Genomic DNA, 15,390 nt, shown 5'->3' with positions numbered 1-15,390 from the left:
ATTTATTTAGGTGGGGGGAGTTTAGAAAATGAATAGGTTTCATTAAAATTCCAGCATGGAAAGCCAGCAAAATTTATGTTACTCCCATATTCACCAGTGACAGCTCGCCGATGCCCAGTTTCTGTCTTCTCAATTATTTCCAATACTGTCCCTTTAACGTCTGGACTAGGAAAGGACTCTCGTTTGTTTGCTTCAAGAACTCTCAGTGTTGCCCCAGAGACATGGAGTTCAGAAAAGTAAAACAAATAATTATAGAAGGGGATAGGGATGTCTCTGATTTTTTTTTAAAGATTTTATTTATTTATTCATGAGAGACACAGAGAGAGAGGCAGAGACACAGACAAAGGGAGAAGCAGGCTCCATGCAGGGAGCCCGACGTGGGACTCGATCCCGGGCCTCCAGGCTCACACCCTGGACTGAAGGCAGTGCTAAACAGCTGAGCCACCGGGGCTGCCCATGTCTCTGATTTTTAAAACCAGTGTTATGATTATTTTTATGCTGAAGGGTGTCTTTAAAACTCATGATGTATTGTCTTAGCCTTTAGATCATATTATTGAAAACTAAATTTGGGGGGGCTTCCTTTTTTTTCTAAGTAAAAACTTTTTAAAAAAAGATTTAAGATTTTTTAATTTAAAAAGATTATTCATGAGAGACACAAAGAGAGGGGCAGAGACATAGGCAGAGGGAGAAGCAGGCTCCTTGTGGGGAACCCAAAGCAGGACTCGGTCCCAGGACCCTGGGATCATGATGTGAGCCAAAGGCAGAGGCTCAACTACTGAACCACCCAGGTGTCCACTAAGTAAAAACCTTTAACATCAAAGTGCTGTAGATACATTAATATACATGTAAATACTCCTCATGACTCTCTTGGTCTAGTCCAAGGTGTCAACCACAGCCCTGGATTTCCCAAGCTCTATTCCCCCAAGGCTGTCTGAGGTTTTTATATGCTAATTATTAGTCAAGTACTCCCAACAGCCCAGGAACCCTTAGAAATACACTTAAAAAGGTTAGTTTCCAGCTCAAGTCCAGCTAGAAACTAGCCTTTAAAGTATATTTCTTTTCAAAAAAGAAATATAAGAAAGAAAAGAATATAGGAAAGGAAAAAAAAAGAAGTATTCATATTCACTTATGAGTGCTTAGAACTCAGGATGCTTGAGGTTAGAATTCCTCTTACCAGTAGATTCTCTGGCTTAATGTCCCGGTGGACGATGTTCAGGCTGTGCAGGTATTTGATGGCGCTGGCCAGATTGTACAGCATCCCACTGGCGTCTCGTTCAGTGTATTTGTTAGTTGAAGTAATGGCATCAAAGAGGTCTCCTCCCTGAGAAGAGAACAGCAGGTGGAGCAGCACGTTAGCAGATGATCCAATGGTGCCTCCTGGAGAGGTAACTGACAGATTATCAAGGAGATGGAGAAGCATGCAGGATCTTTGGGCTCCTAGGGCTTTCCCTGCCACTTCCATTGCAAAGGCCCACAGACTTCCTATGGTGATTTCTTTCCCCACTGTGAAAGCAGTATGGCATCTCCTCCATAGCTCAAAGGAGCAGGTGAGGATTCTCTGCCATCCAATGTGCAGTGGTTTCCACAGCCCCAACCAGGGAGGAGAGGCGGAGCCAGGTCTCCAGGGCAGAGGCCTGTGACCCCTGGGTGCCCTGGCAGCATGTACCACCTGCCTCATACTAACTGCCAGCAGAAGTTCAAAGTCATAATCCCAAAGCTCTCAGAATGAGAAACAGGTAATACTGCAGATCACATCCTTAACAAAATGTTCTGCTGCCTTATGAAGTACGCGCGCGTGCGCGCACACACACACACACACACACTCCATTCGCTTCATTCTCTAGATTTAGCTCTCTTGGAGTGGGTGTAATGTTTTCTTTTTCAATAATGTGCTTCTTTGTAAGGAGCAGAGAAAAGGACAGAAACTGTCATTTCAATGATGAGAGAGAAAGAGAGGAGGAGATAGGAGGGTGGAGAAATTTCAAAGAAAGTTTTCTAGGACCATTTTGTTCAGATGAATAATCTGAACTTTTGTTTCCCTTGTTCCTTGCTAACATATTGTTATTTGGAGAAATAGAATGCTTTTAGGCTCCAATTTTAGTTCTATTTATTTGAAACCCTTTCAGAAATTTGGGTCTGATTTACTAACAACGTTTGCATCATTCTTGCACACAATGCACCAAATAGCTGAGCACAGGAGCCAACTGTGTTCATCTATTGCCTAATGTGGTAAGGGATTTCATTTTTTGTTTTTAAATAGCAAAAGCAAAATATAGGCCTTACAGGCTGATGATTTTTGAATTTCACGAGCTGGCCTATCCTCTGTTCCCCTGTACCAGCCTCCACTCAGGAGGCTGCTCCCACAGCCCATTCAGCCTTGACAGTTCCCAACCTGAGCACCTACATTTGTGTCAAAATGAACACTTTCTCAGCTTTCTCTTTCTCTCAAAGGTAAGGCTGCCAAATGCAGGTTTACAGGTTGTTTCCATGCCTCCAGGAGGCAGGATTTTCAGTGTGGCTATGTGAACAGCACCCTGATGTAGTGAGATGTGTGCATGGCTGTGTATGATGATCCTGCGATGACTCCACAGTTGTCCTAGTCATCTAGGTAAGCTTCAGGCATCCTGTGAGCTTGCTTCCTCTGCATCCTCAACGACGCAGTCAGCCAGTCCTTCCTGTAAGGCATGTCACATACACAGCTCTTCTCCTGGTTAAGAGCTATTGCTGCACTATCCCTGGGGGCTCCATGTGGCCTCACAACCTGCACTGCCTCCCAGGCTCTTTATTTGAAGCATCCAAGGAACTGACTGTTACCTTCCCACCTGGTATGTTGGCCTTCTCCTTCTCTCTTCAAAAAGTTGGCATTCCTTTCCCATGGCTCTCCATGTTCGGGTGCCCTCCTAATTCCAACCTGTCTCATTGCATCTCCTGCCACTAGCTAGACCAGTTTGTCGACTTTATGCTCCAGGGAGGATATTCTTCCCCCATCATTAAAACATGCCCAAATCACCCTGCGTTCCAAGCCTGTCCTTCTTAGAACCCCCTTCCTAGAATGTCCCATCTGGTGCCTTTGTCTCTCTCCTGCTGATCAGTTAGGGCCTGGCCACAGCCTCTGAATCCCTTCCTCTGAACACATTTGCAATTTGCATGGGCACATATCTGTAGGCAGAAGTCTAAAGTCTTGTTCTTATTAATTATGGAATTTCACTTGTAATTACTGTTACTTCACTATTTTCTAGAATACAGGCCTTGTTTATCCTAAAGCCACAGGCACTCTTTGGCACACCATCAGACTCATGACAAGTATGGCCCTAGCTACAATTCTCCGGGGAAATGTTTATGGGAGCCTTTCAACTCAAGCCTGGGGTTGGCCTTCACTTCTCAGGATGCTTCCAGATCTGGCCTCACAGCAGTTGTGGAGCAGCCTAAATGTAAGGGTGTGATCTGGTGGTACAATTGAGAAGTCCCGATGCTGGACTATGCAGACACTCTCTGGCCTTGTTGGGCTATCCTGGTCAAATTCCCAGAGGGAATTTGCAAAAGGCTGTTAAGTGAAGTGAAGCCTCCCAGTGGTAACTGAGCTATTGTCACCTGACTAAGCATCTCAGTGACAGCCTAGGCTTTCCCACCAAAATGCATTCTGAACTCTTAAGCTTTCATTTCTCAGCTTCAAATTTGTTTGTCTTAACTCTTCAAGAATCAGCCAATAAAAGGAGGCTAATCAGTTTTTAACAGCGTACAGAAGGGCAACAGGAATGGTTTGAATTTGTTGCTTTGAAAATTAAAATCATTGTAAAAATATTATCCTTGGACCTAGAGAAAGTATATTTTACAATATGGGTGATTACCAAACTCTACATGGCAATAAAGCACCAATATGAAAATCTTCCAAATAACTGAAATCAACCTTTCTTTGTTGAAATAATAGTTTACCATTTTTATCTCCCTCGGTCTCAAATGAGGCAATACCTTTGTTTCACTACAAATCAACAAGTCCCACTTCTCTGAAAGAAACAAATCCTAACATAAAGTAGGAAAAAGCAGGCTTCATCTGCAAATACAAATAACCCCTAAAAAAAAAAAAAAAAAGCCAACAGATCTAGAGTAAAGCAACTCTGAATAATAAAAGCTTAAAGGGCCCTCAAATGAGCATTTTTCTACATAGTAACAGATTAGTTTATTACATGCTGTCTTTGTCTTAAGTCTTTACAGAAGGAAATGCCACATTCCACAGTGCTGATTCCTGCCACCAGCTGGGGCGTGTGATTCCAAACATGGTTCCCGGAGCCCCAGGCACTCACTGATGGGTGCACACAGTTGATGCAGAGGGTGGTGTGACTAATTTACGACATTTTACAACTAAAGTAGAAATTAGTTACACCTTCAGTTAGATTAACATAATAGGAAAAAGGCTTGAGAAAAACAGCACTTCATGAACACTAGACACTAAATTTGTAAAAGCTTTTAGTTACTGAAAATTTTAAATATGGAAGTAGAGGGAACAGGAGAGTCACCTTTCACTTAGATTCAGCCATTATCAATATATGGCCATTTCTATCCATATTCTATGATTTAATAAAATACAAATGTAATTTTACGTAACAAGATGAGGTTGTAACATCTACTGAAAGGCAGCAGAATATTTTCTACTGTGATTTTTCTATGACGTTGGTGACTAAAAGTTTAAAGCTTTTCCTTTCTTTTTTTTTTTTTTTTTTAATAAGAATGGTTGATACCTTTGGATGTGGTTCGTGAAAAAGTACACAATTTCTACTACAATCTTAACAACAATGATCATATTGGTACCAAATACTTTCTGTGTATTAGAAAATACATAGTGGAGGGTGCTCAGTCAGTTGAGTATCAGACTCTTGACTTTGCCTCAGGTCATAATCTCAGAACCATGAGATCAAGTTCCACATTGGGCTTAAGATTCACTCTCTTCCTCTCCTGCCCTTCCCCTCACAAAAAAAAAAAAAAAAAAAAGAAAGAAAGAAAAAAGAAAGAACGAACATGGTGAAAGCCACCTTTCTTATCTTCACCATAACACTCCTAGTATGTACTATTAATCTTCTCATTTTACCTTTGAGGAGACAGAGGTACAGAGAAGTATACCCAACGTCAGAAAGCTATATGTCAAGGTTGGGACTTGAATTCTTGCGGTATAACTCTAGTGTTAATACTCTTAACTGTTATGCCAATACATGGACATGAAAGACTAAACATTGGTAGACGGAAATAAAGGAGATAAAATAGAAAATAAAGAGCTCGATCAGATAGGAAAGTGTGGTACCTTGTGGGTTTATTCTTTTTCTAAGATACACACCTTTACTAATTCCATGACAAGATACAGTTCTGTTGGCACATCCATCTCTTCGATCAGAAGAACAATATTGGGATGTTTCACTCTTCTTAAAATAGACACCTCATTCTGGATCATGTGCTCCTGTTGAAGAGAAAAGTTACCTCAATCAATATACACATCAAAATACATGAGGAGCTAACTTCAATGAGTGAAACTATACTGAGGATCAAAGGAGATATGCTTTGGCAAAAGAGAATGAGTATATCCTAGATTGAGATACTCAGCCTAGAACTGCCAAAAGATGTTGAAGGTCCTCAGATGATGCTTGCAGCCTATCAGGATAAGTATAATTGCATATAGAAGGATGGAATGAAACTTACATTGCAAAAGTAAATGAAGAAAGTAAAGAGGCAAACAACGATAATGGAACAGAAATAAAATCATTCCAATTAACTTTTATTGCAAGAATATTTATAGGATAAAGTTATGTTCCAATAAATATATAACATTCTATTCCACCAAAATGCAATTCTTGGGGTGACCTTATGTTTATTTGGGAACTGATCTTCGTGTTTCTACCCCAGCAACCCCCTATTTTCATAACAATATGCCTTATACATACTTTGCCTCGACATTTGCTTTTCTTGATAATTTTCAGAGCATACTCCCTAGCGGTTGACCTGCAAAGAGAAAGTTATTTGTAAAAAATAAACTCAATTTCAAACCTGTTGAGTCATTTTGTTAAGGATTAATTTATTAGCCCATATATCTTGCATCAAACTGGTGTGAATAGTTTTTAAAAGATTCCTTTTTTCAAAGAAATATGTAAATCTTAAGGGGTGGACCAAGTGTACAGACAACAAATATGCTAGGATAGAAACATCTTGAGCTGTTTGTTACCATTTTTGCAATAAAACCACCACCATCGGGGTGCCTGAGTGGCTCAGTAGGTTAAGCTACCAGCTCTTGATTACAATTCAGGTCATGATTTCAGGGTCCTGAGATGGAGCCTCACATCAGGCTTTGAGCTCAGTAGGGAGTCTGCTTTAGGATTCTCTCTCCCCCTCTGCCCCTCCTCCCTTGCTCTCTCTCTCTCAAATAAATAAATCTTTAAAAAAACAAACAAACCCAGGACTCTTGTTCTTAAGGACTCTGCTTCATATACAGCCCAGCCAACTCTGACCTTCCTCTGTGATGGGTGTGGGAGGGAGGGCTTAGTCATATAGGCACCTTTAAATAGCTTCCTAAATTGTGTTAACATTTCTAAGACACTGTAGTGCCAAAAACAACAGCTCTATTGTCGAAAGATGTATACTTAATAATCATAGGAAGCCACTATTTTACAAGCATTGCCATTTCATTTCTGATAGGAAACCAGAACAGCTTAGCTTCTTACCCATAGGTAAAAGCCATCTTGAGGGATGCAAATGAATACAGTGGGAGTCGGATTGATTAAGAACAAAAGTTTTAAATAGGGTTTTAAAATCTTCAGTATGAAAAAAATAAAAATAAATAAAAATAAAATCTTCAGTATGAATAATCAAGGGGGGATTTCCTAGTTACATGTTTAGAGCAAGAGTAATTTGCCCATAAATTAAGAGGCCAGATATTAGCAGTGTTTCTCAAGGGCATTTTAGACACCACTCATATCATTTGCTAAAAGTGCTTCTCCCACTATACTTCCAGGCCCCTGCGTGGACAAATGAAAGAGTGAAGTCATGCACATGCAAGAGGATTCTTCACCTCATAAAAGGACCAGGGTCCCTTTAAGTAGTCTCTTCTTAAGAGGTTTCTGAGGCGTTTGTTTGCAAATTTGAAAACGTCTAATCAAGAGGAAAACTAAAAGCTGAATAATTTCTGGATTCTGCTTTTCATGAGTCACTAAAAAACTATAATAAAACAAATCTGAAGGGTGTCTGTGTGGCTCAGTTGGCTAAGCATCTGCCTTTGGCTCAAGTCATGATCCCAGGATCCTGGGATCGAGCCCCACATTGGCCTCCCTGCTTAGTGGAGAGTCTGCTTCTGCCTCTGCCCCTCCCTTTCCTTCCCCTCATGCTCTCTCTCTGGCTCTCACTCTCAAATAAATAAATAAAATATTAAAAAATAAAAATAAAAAATAAAACAAATCTGAGAATTGAATCCCTGACACTCTCATATCTGGTTTAAAACATTTCATTTGATGACAGAGAAAACTAGATTATTGGACTGACCACTGTGATAAAAGCCAGCAATCGCAGGCAGGGCCTGTGAGCTGGGGTGGAGGTGACACTTCCATTCTGTGCCTCCACAAAGGGATGGTGTTGGTGAGAAAAGAGGGGGATTTATTAGTTTTGTCATTTCCCATGTTACCATTTGATCCTGTTTCTCTGGAATAAGTAAAATTACAGGACTCAAAGTAAAGGGCTAGTGTGGAACCAGGAAGGCTGAGTTCCCTCAACAGCCAGACGGACAAGGAGTAGAATCTCCAAGGGTCAAGTGGGTGTGTTGCTGGCTTCCAGGACACCAGGCCAATTAGGTTATGTCCTAAACCTAGGACTGAAGGACAAATATGGGCAAGCCTGGGCTGCAGTGGCCTCAGGGCTTACTGGGAAAAGGGACTTAATGGGTTCAGTACCCAGAACCTTACGTAAGAAGATCCAAAACTCAAAAAATAAATAAATAAATAAATAAAATTAAAAAAAAAAAAAAAAAAAAAAAAGAAGATCCAAAACTCAGTTAGATTGACCCGTATTTTATATCAGATGGTGAGCCCTGTAGAGGACCACCAAAATTAATACTGCAAGTTTTCTTTCTTGATTCCTTGAAGGCAGAACCATAAAGTCCTAATAAAATCCTTAATTATTATATGTTTATAGGAAAGTGGCTGAGTCTGGAAAATAAACCTGAAAACAGCTGTTAGTACTAAATGTATACCATAAGTATAAAAACTTAACTTCTTGCTCTAAATTGGTAAATGAAAACACTTGGCAAGAAATAAAACCTTAAACCAAGTATTTGCCTTCCTGCGGACCCTAACTCTGAGGACCACTGTGCCTGTGTAATTCTTCAGTGAGTGATTACAAGCAGGGTTCTTTGGTGGCTACAGAGGTGAACAAAACCTGGGCATTTCAGACAGATGAGCAAAACCTGGTCCTTGTCCCAAGTAGCCTACAGCTTGTTGTGGTGAGAACACCAGACACCAGGATTGCTAGTGAAACTATAACCCATTTGCTCGTTCCTGAAATTACATTCTTGACCTTGCACAGAATCACGGAGCTTTGAATGTCACAGCAAAGGCAGTGGCAGCAGCAGTAGCAGCAACAGGACAATCTTTGTTTGCTTTTTCCTTCTATATAAGAACTCAATTTGTAAGGTCTCCTTCCTATTAAGATTGACCCAAGGTTAGAGCTTGAACTATTAAGAGAGAAATTTCCAAATTTTATGAATTTGAACTAAATCTAATTTTTTAATGTTTGTGCTAAAAAATAATGGTTTGGAGAAAGCAGTCTTGTTTAGTGATTCTCAACCCAGGGCCAGTCTGCTACCCAGCCCCCTTCCCTCACCCTGGGATGGGGACGGCGGGGGGCAGCAGAACACTTATTGATTGGGATGCTCTGGACTAATGTGCTTTTTGTTGTTGCTGTTATGGGGGTGGTGCTAGGTTTTCAAGGCACTAAAGTTCTGTGGAAAAGTAAAAACAGCATTTCCATTGTAGAATTTGATGGATTTCATGGCAACCCATCCATTATGGATTAGGTTCTCAAGCAAAGAGACTGGGGGTCTTGTCCCTCTCTATAGTCCCAAATATGTCCAGTGTAAGCCTGAACTAGCCAAAGGCTCCGAGCATGTTGGTTGAGTTGTGGAAATTCCAGAGAATGTTGGCAGTTAGGACCCCCCACCCCAACAAAGAAGGGTTAGTAAGCACCACCCTTCCTTTGCCACATAATCATAAGGAAGCCCATCTCAGCCTCTTCCGAAGAGGGTAATTGCGGATAGCAGAGAATTGAGGCATTCCAGAATGTCTTATCAGACATCTCTGGAGTAGAGTCTGATTTTGAACTTGAGCACAAGCCCAGTGCCAGAGCATCCTCAGGAAGAAGGGAAGGAAGAGTACTGTCAGCTAGCTGAGAAACAGCTAAGCTTCACCCTGACTCATCCTCCAAATCACACTTCAGAAGGAAATGGCTTCAGACTTTAGGTCCAAGGTTTTGGAGGTTCTTGAGATTTCTGAAGACCTTCTAGGAAGATGCAACCCATTATTGTGGCCTTGAAGTCCCTGTCCGTTCAGATGGGTTTGAGCCCACCTATATGCGCTGCTCAAGCCAATGGTTTCCTTGCACAGTTCCTTGGGCTTATAGGGGAGGCAAGGAGAGAGGGAATCATGAGCAGCTAGAACCTTAATACAATTCTGATGCATACACTGCTAAAAAATGCAAGCAGTGCAGGTGGAGAGGAGGACCAGAAGCCCCTGGAGACACTGGCCCTACTCATAGCTGCACCTCTTATACCCTTGGCTTGTAGGTAATTAGCCCATGAAGAGCCTCGAAAGCCAAAGATGAAAGGCACTTCATTGCGCCCTGTACTCATGCTCTGAGCCCTCAGGGGTCTCTTCAGTTCTCTGAGTTCTCTTTGGGACCTCAAGTATTCCATAAAACAGCTTCAGAATAGAGCAAGTCTCAGTTCACCAACCTCCTCTGGTATGTCCTAGGGACTCCTGAGGCCGCTGGCAAAACTGCTACAGGGGAACAGACAGAAATCTAAGTGGACGGGGCAACCACTGCTAAAGGATATGCTGGGACAGGGCCGTGGAACACAAGGCCTATGCAACACTATTATTGTGTCCATTGTTGTAGGAAAGCCTTCCCTGTGACAGCATATCACTAACAGAGGAGGACATACTTGCTCTTGTTAATACATATGCATCCTTCAAAGTATGGCAGGATGTCCCCGCAAGCAATGTGTGCCATTTACAACATTCTTAGCTCACTTTTATTTTCTTGGACCTCTGGAAAATATTAAGAGAATGTTTCATGATGCCTCCAGGGAGAGAGGGCACATGCCATATGTCCTCATTCAGCAGGAGCAGAACACTGAAACTTTTGGGGGCAATCGGTGTTTAGACTCTAAAGGCTTATACAATGAAACCCAAGATGAGAACTCATGCAAAATGAACACAATCCAAGCTAGAAAGAAAGAAATTTATTCTGGATAGAGACATGAGAAATTTCTCTTGTGGGAAGACCAGTAACTGTTAGACTAAGATGCCATCATGATCTCTGAGCAAGCTAGGAGAAACAGCACATGGCTGCCACACCAGGCTGAACAGAGGACAAACACTGGCGGATAACCAGATACCCCACATAGGAAGGGCATGGCAATCTGCTAAAAATGGGATTTTTCTGCCACAATGGGAAAAAAAGTTAAAAAGAGTTGAATCTACTATCAGTAAAAGTAGAAATGAAATATAAAATTATATAAACATACACACACACACACACACACACACACACACACACACACTTCCACCCTTTGCCTTACGAGTGGCTCTCCTGATTTAACTTTTATCTTTTTTGTACAGAGACAAATGTGGTATGCGTGACTTTAGATCAGCTAAGCTACATTCTCATGAGAGACTCCTTGTTGGAGGGAGTGAAGTGGTCAAAAGTGTGGGTTTTGGACCTATGCCTTATTAAGTACCTACTAGCAGAGCGACCTTGGGCATTTAACTTCTCTAACAGCATTCTTTGTATGCTTTATATAAAACAAAGACAATATTGGTATTATGGGATTATTACGGCAATTACATGAAAAATCATAAGGGCTTTGTCTGTAGTTTATGCTCAGTGAACAGTGGTTGTTCCTGGTTTTGGAGGTGTGAGGCCTACAAAAGTAATGGAGAACTTTCTATATTTGGCAGTGATGTAACACATGGTCAAACTCTGGTGGCAGTGGGGTGACTGAGGGCAGAGGGGGGAAAAAGTAGCCTAACAGTAACTAATAAGAGGTTTTCTTATACTACTTATTCCATGCCCCTCCTTCACAGAGTGGCTGCTACAGTGGCTTGCTGGCCCTGGGGGGAATATCCTAGCCCAGCTGGTATGCTGCGGTTGAGCGAAGTTAGAGATTTAATGCACAAAGGTGTCTTAACGAGGGCTCTGCTGCCTTCGTGGAGGAAGCATCTTCCTAAGAGTGGCAAAGGGGGTAGGGGAGCAAATCAGTGGACACTGACCCAAGTGAGGACCCTGGTGATGCCTGAGGCCCTGTGCAGACTTCCAACTCTAACATGGCACAAATCTTGTGCTTCTAAATCAAAGCCCTTAGAGAAGAACAAGTTCTGGATCTTGCCAAGACTAAAGCTTATAGTCCAAGGCATCCTCTCTGAGAGGTAGAGTAGAGTGAAGGAGCATTATTTTCAGACAGTGCTGTCTAGTAGGAGCCCAGCCTCACCATGGGCAGAGAGAAGTGACAGGGAAGCCAGTCCCCAGGAAGCGCATGTGCACTTCCTCAAGAACAAAGCAGGGTTTCCCCTAACTTTTCCACACTCTGTTCACCAGCTCTGAGAAGGAGCTGCTGGCAGACCAGGTCCCTGTAAAGCAAAAATCTGTTCAAGAAATGAAGTCCAAATAGAACACTGGGCTTGGGGTTTGAGGCCGCCATAATCTGGGCTGTGACTTTATTAGTTGTCACTTTATCTAGGAGCCACCAGCCACTGTCTTTGATTAGGTATCAGGATCTCAGAGATACACCTTTTACTCCAAACCTCTTGCCCTTCGCCCACAAGAGTACCAAGCTCATTCATTTTGAAACATTTTAATGTATTAAACCATTTTTGTTGGGATCAGTATATACTCATTTTAAAGCTTTTCAAGGTTACTATATTTAATTTGATGATAGTACATTAGTATACACCATATACAAGAATGTTCTGACCTCTAGAAGATGCCTCAAAAAAGTGTAGAGAAAAAAAACCATTCAATACTTTTTTTTTTTTTTTTTTTTAAACAAAATGAAAGGGCTCACCTGAAAGATCTGGCAAAGTTTTGCTGAGTACATTAAAAAGGAAAAATCAAAGTCCTTAATTTATAGATTGTCCCGGGAATCACTACATTTTTCAAATCTGTTGTTAGATGGGCTTTTCCTTCTTTAAAAAAAAATTTTTTTACCTCTGGAGTTGAGACAGTAACCTATTCCATATGTGCCACAGACGGCAAATAAAGACACAATCTTGGAAAACATAACGCCAAATGTTTCCTTTAAAGTTTGATGCAAATGATATCCTTCTCACCTTTCTACACATTCCTTGACAACAGCAAAATTTCCATCCCCTATTGTCCTTCCGACTTTATATCGTTCTGTTATTGTGGCCGGAATCTGGAAGCCTTCCTCCGACACTTCTGAAAGAATCATTAGTACATTTTTATTGGTAGGAAAGGGAATACAGATGTTGCCCCAGAAAGACATTTAGAAGTATCATCTAATAGACTGGAACTGATTGAGAATCGATATGTCACTTTCTATACAGTGAGGCACACCCCCCCTCTGCTGACATTGTATACTCAACAGTTCTTCCTAAGACGAATGATAAACCAAAAGGAAAGGCAGACTGTATGGCGTCCGCTTCCACGGACGGAAGAGTGGCTGACACTTTCGCTCCTTGCGTTTCATGCCAATTTGATCAATAGTGTTTACTGACTGACTACCCACCGTCTTCAGAGAAATGACATTCCTAGGTATGGCTCAGGAGGAAAGTGGAGGTTATAGGGGACCCTGGGCTGCTTGACATTGGACAAGCATGACACATGCCTGCTGTTTGGACACTTAGCTTTACTACATCCTGAAACGGAGATCTCCGTAAAATTCCTTATGAACTAAGCCCCGATTGCCCGGCCTGCCTAGTATCAATGAGCAGATTTTAGACAAATGTTCTCACCAGCAACCTGCATAGCAGATGTTGAGTTAAAATTGCAATATTTATTATGTCTGTGAACAGAACAGTTTTGTAGTTTCAATTATGTTAGTGCCACTAACACAACACATTTTCCCCCTTAAAATGCATTTTGAAATATTTTACAAATGCCTAATAATGCTTTAAATATCTAAGGCCATAAAACTAAATAAGCCACACTTAGGTCACATAAATATACTGGATAACCTTTAACATCTTTGGGGTGTAAAAAGCTTTTTATAGCTGGGCTCTAAAATTTACATGCTTTAAAGTTATAAATCCTAGCTCTCCCTCAGGCAACCTGAATACAAAATGTGATGGAGGCCTAGTGTGCTTTCTAAATGTGCTCCTATTCTGACCTTTAATCATAAACTGAGACTAAACATTTCTTCTCAAAATAAAATTAAAACCTTAGGTTGTGCACAGGCTTTCTTGGTGATTTTGTATTCTCCAGGAGTCTGCAACATCGGGGAAGAACAAATGGAAACTCACAATTATCACACATCTGCTTTAGGACTCTTATTCTGGTTCTGATCATGCTCAGTCTGCACCACTCTGGATCCTAGGGTGGAAGGAATTTCTGGAAAGTGGTGTACAAAAGTGGGACATTTGCTGCTACTACTTTTACCTTCGGCATTTTGTGCAGCCTCTTTACCTCTTTATAGGTGACATTTTAGTCTTTACCCACCAGAAGCTATCACAGTGGTCTCCAGAATAAAGTGAGAGCTGATGCTAATTGACACCCCCCTCCCTAATCCCCACCATCTCACAACCAGAGAAGCCTCTGGTTTCAGAGACTCAGCCTGGGGATTTTTGTCTACTCCATGGGAATTAGAGGAGATCGTTGGAGAATTTTCAAATCCACTGCAAAGCACCGAATTTATAAAACATCACTCAGATGACACGGTCTTAAGGCTCTTTACTACATGGATAATAAAAATAACCATCCTTGGCTGTCAGAAGCAAGGCTGACTCCAGATGGGAAATGGAAGGAGGTACTTCATCCTTCCCTCCACTGGGAGCATCAGTGAGGCACCCATCTGGAGCACATGGCTTGGGATTTTTTCCCCCCCTATGGATAAAAATGTATCCTTTAGGCTTTGACTAAGAAGGCTGTGCCAAGTCTTAGCCAAGGACCATTTCATTTCATTAGGTAAATATAACACAGTGGAACAAAAAGACTTCTAGATGGCTGAATTTCATACTTCTGGAAATATAAAAAAATATGATACTGCATGGTAGTCAGGAAATAATTCATGTGTGTATCACTTATTTCACTTGACATAATAAAAGGTACTTTTTTTGAAAATTAAATCATGTTTCAAACAAGTAAGAGATGCTGATTCTTGAACAATGGCTTGATTATATCAGTCTTACACTTTCCTAAGTACTTTCTCATAATTGATTTGAGGCTGAAAATGACCCCCAGGGAGAAACAGGTATATATTAGTCTTATACAATTTTATAGGAGAGGAACTAAGATGTAGAGAGATGAAGAGGGTTATTCAAAACAGTCTAGTGAGGGGAGCCTGAGTGGCCCAGTTAGGCGTCCGACTCTTGATTTCAGCTCAGTCATGATCTCAGGGTCATGAGATTGAACACTTATCAGGCTCTGTGCTGGGGGTGGAGCCTACTTAAGATTCTCTCTCCACCTCTCCCCCTCAACCACCCATCTTCTCCCTCTCAAAAAAAAATTGGAAAAACAAAACAAAACAACCCAGTGAGTTAGTGAAAAAATCAGTTCTGGAATCCAGGGCCTTTGATCACATCACAGAGAAATTCTAAAATGAAATAGCCTAAGGCACAAAGAATATTTTTTGCAATGGCTATCAAGTAATTCTCTTAGTAAAGCCATATTTTCACATACTCGGTTCGCTTATGTTAGAGTACATCTGTAACAGTCAATCAAGAGAGGGCACTGTCTTGAATGTACTGAAAGTGAACAGAATTCGGGAAAACACAAGCAACAATTACTTCCTTTTATTTTCAAAGTACGCACTAGCTGGCTTCTTAGAATACTTACGCCTTCCAAGGATGTGAAATATCTCCCAATTAGGCTAATTTGCTCTTCCTGTTCCCATAGAGTAGATGAGATCCCTGGGGGAAACCATATGCAATCCTATCCCTAGGAGCTGCTTTAGGCTTCTGTTTCATAATGCTT

At 41.3% G+C, this 15,390-nt stretch overlaps 1 protein-coding gene across 9 annotated transcripts in view; it reads right to left on the bottom strand.

The window, feature by feature from the left end:
• Positions 1–15,390, bottom strand: part of DCLK1 (doublecortin like kinase 1) — a 341,215-nt gene that overhangs the window by 49,902 nt on the left and 275,923 nt on the right. For 8 of the 9 annotated variants that reach the window (XM_038573280.1, XM_038573282.1, XM_038573284.1 and 5 more), the window contains 4 exons: positions 12,570–12,678; positions 5,928–5,985; positions 5,327–5,446; positions 1,175–1,321 (listed from right to left, as the gene is read on the bottom strand). In XM_038573280.1, the coding sequence (XP_038429208.1) occupies positions 1,175–1,321; positions 5,327–5,446; positions 5,928–5,985; positions 12,570–12,678 (434 nt within the window). Of the gene's footprint in view, positions 1–1,174; positions 1,322–5,326; positions 5,447–5,927; positions 5,986–12,569; positions 12,679–15,390 lie in introns of those variants that run through there. The other variant, XR_005378333.1, reaches the window with a different exon arrangement.

Source organism: Canis lupus, chromosome 25 (genome assembly GCF_011100685.1).
Source record: "Canis lupus familiaris isolate Mischka breed German Shepherd chromosome 25, alternate assembly UU_Cfam_GSD_1.0, whole genome shotgun sequence".
In the NCBI taxonomy this organism is placed as follows: domain Eukaryota; kingdom Metazoa; phylum Chordata; class Mammalia; order Carnivora; family Canidae; genus Canis; species Canis lupus.
Note: the sequence above shows the minus strand (reverse complement) of the source record. Positions and strands in the feature narration are given on the sequence as shown.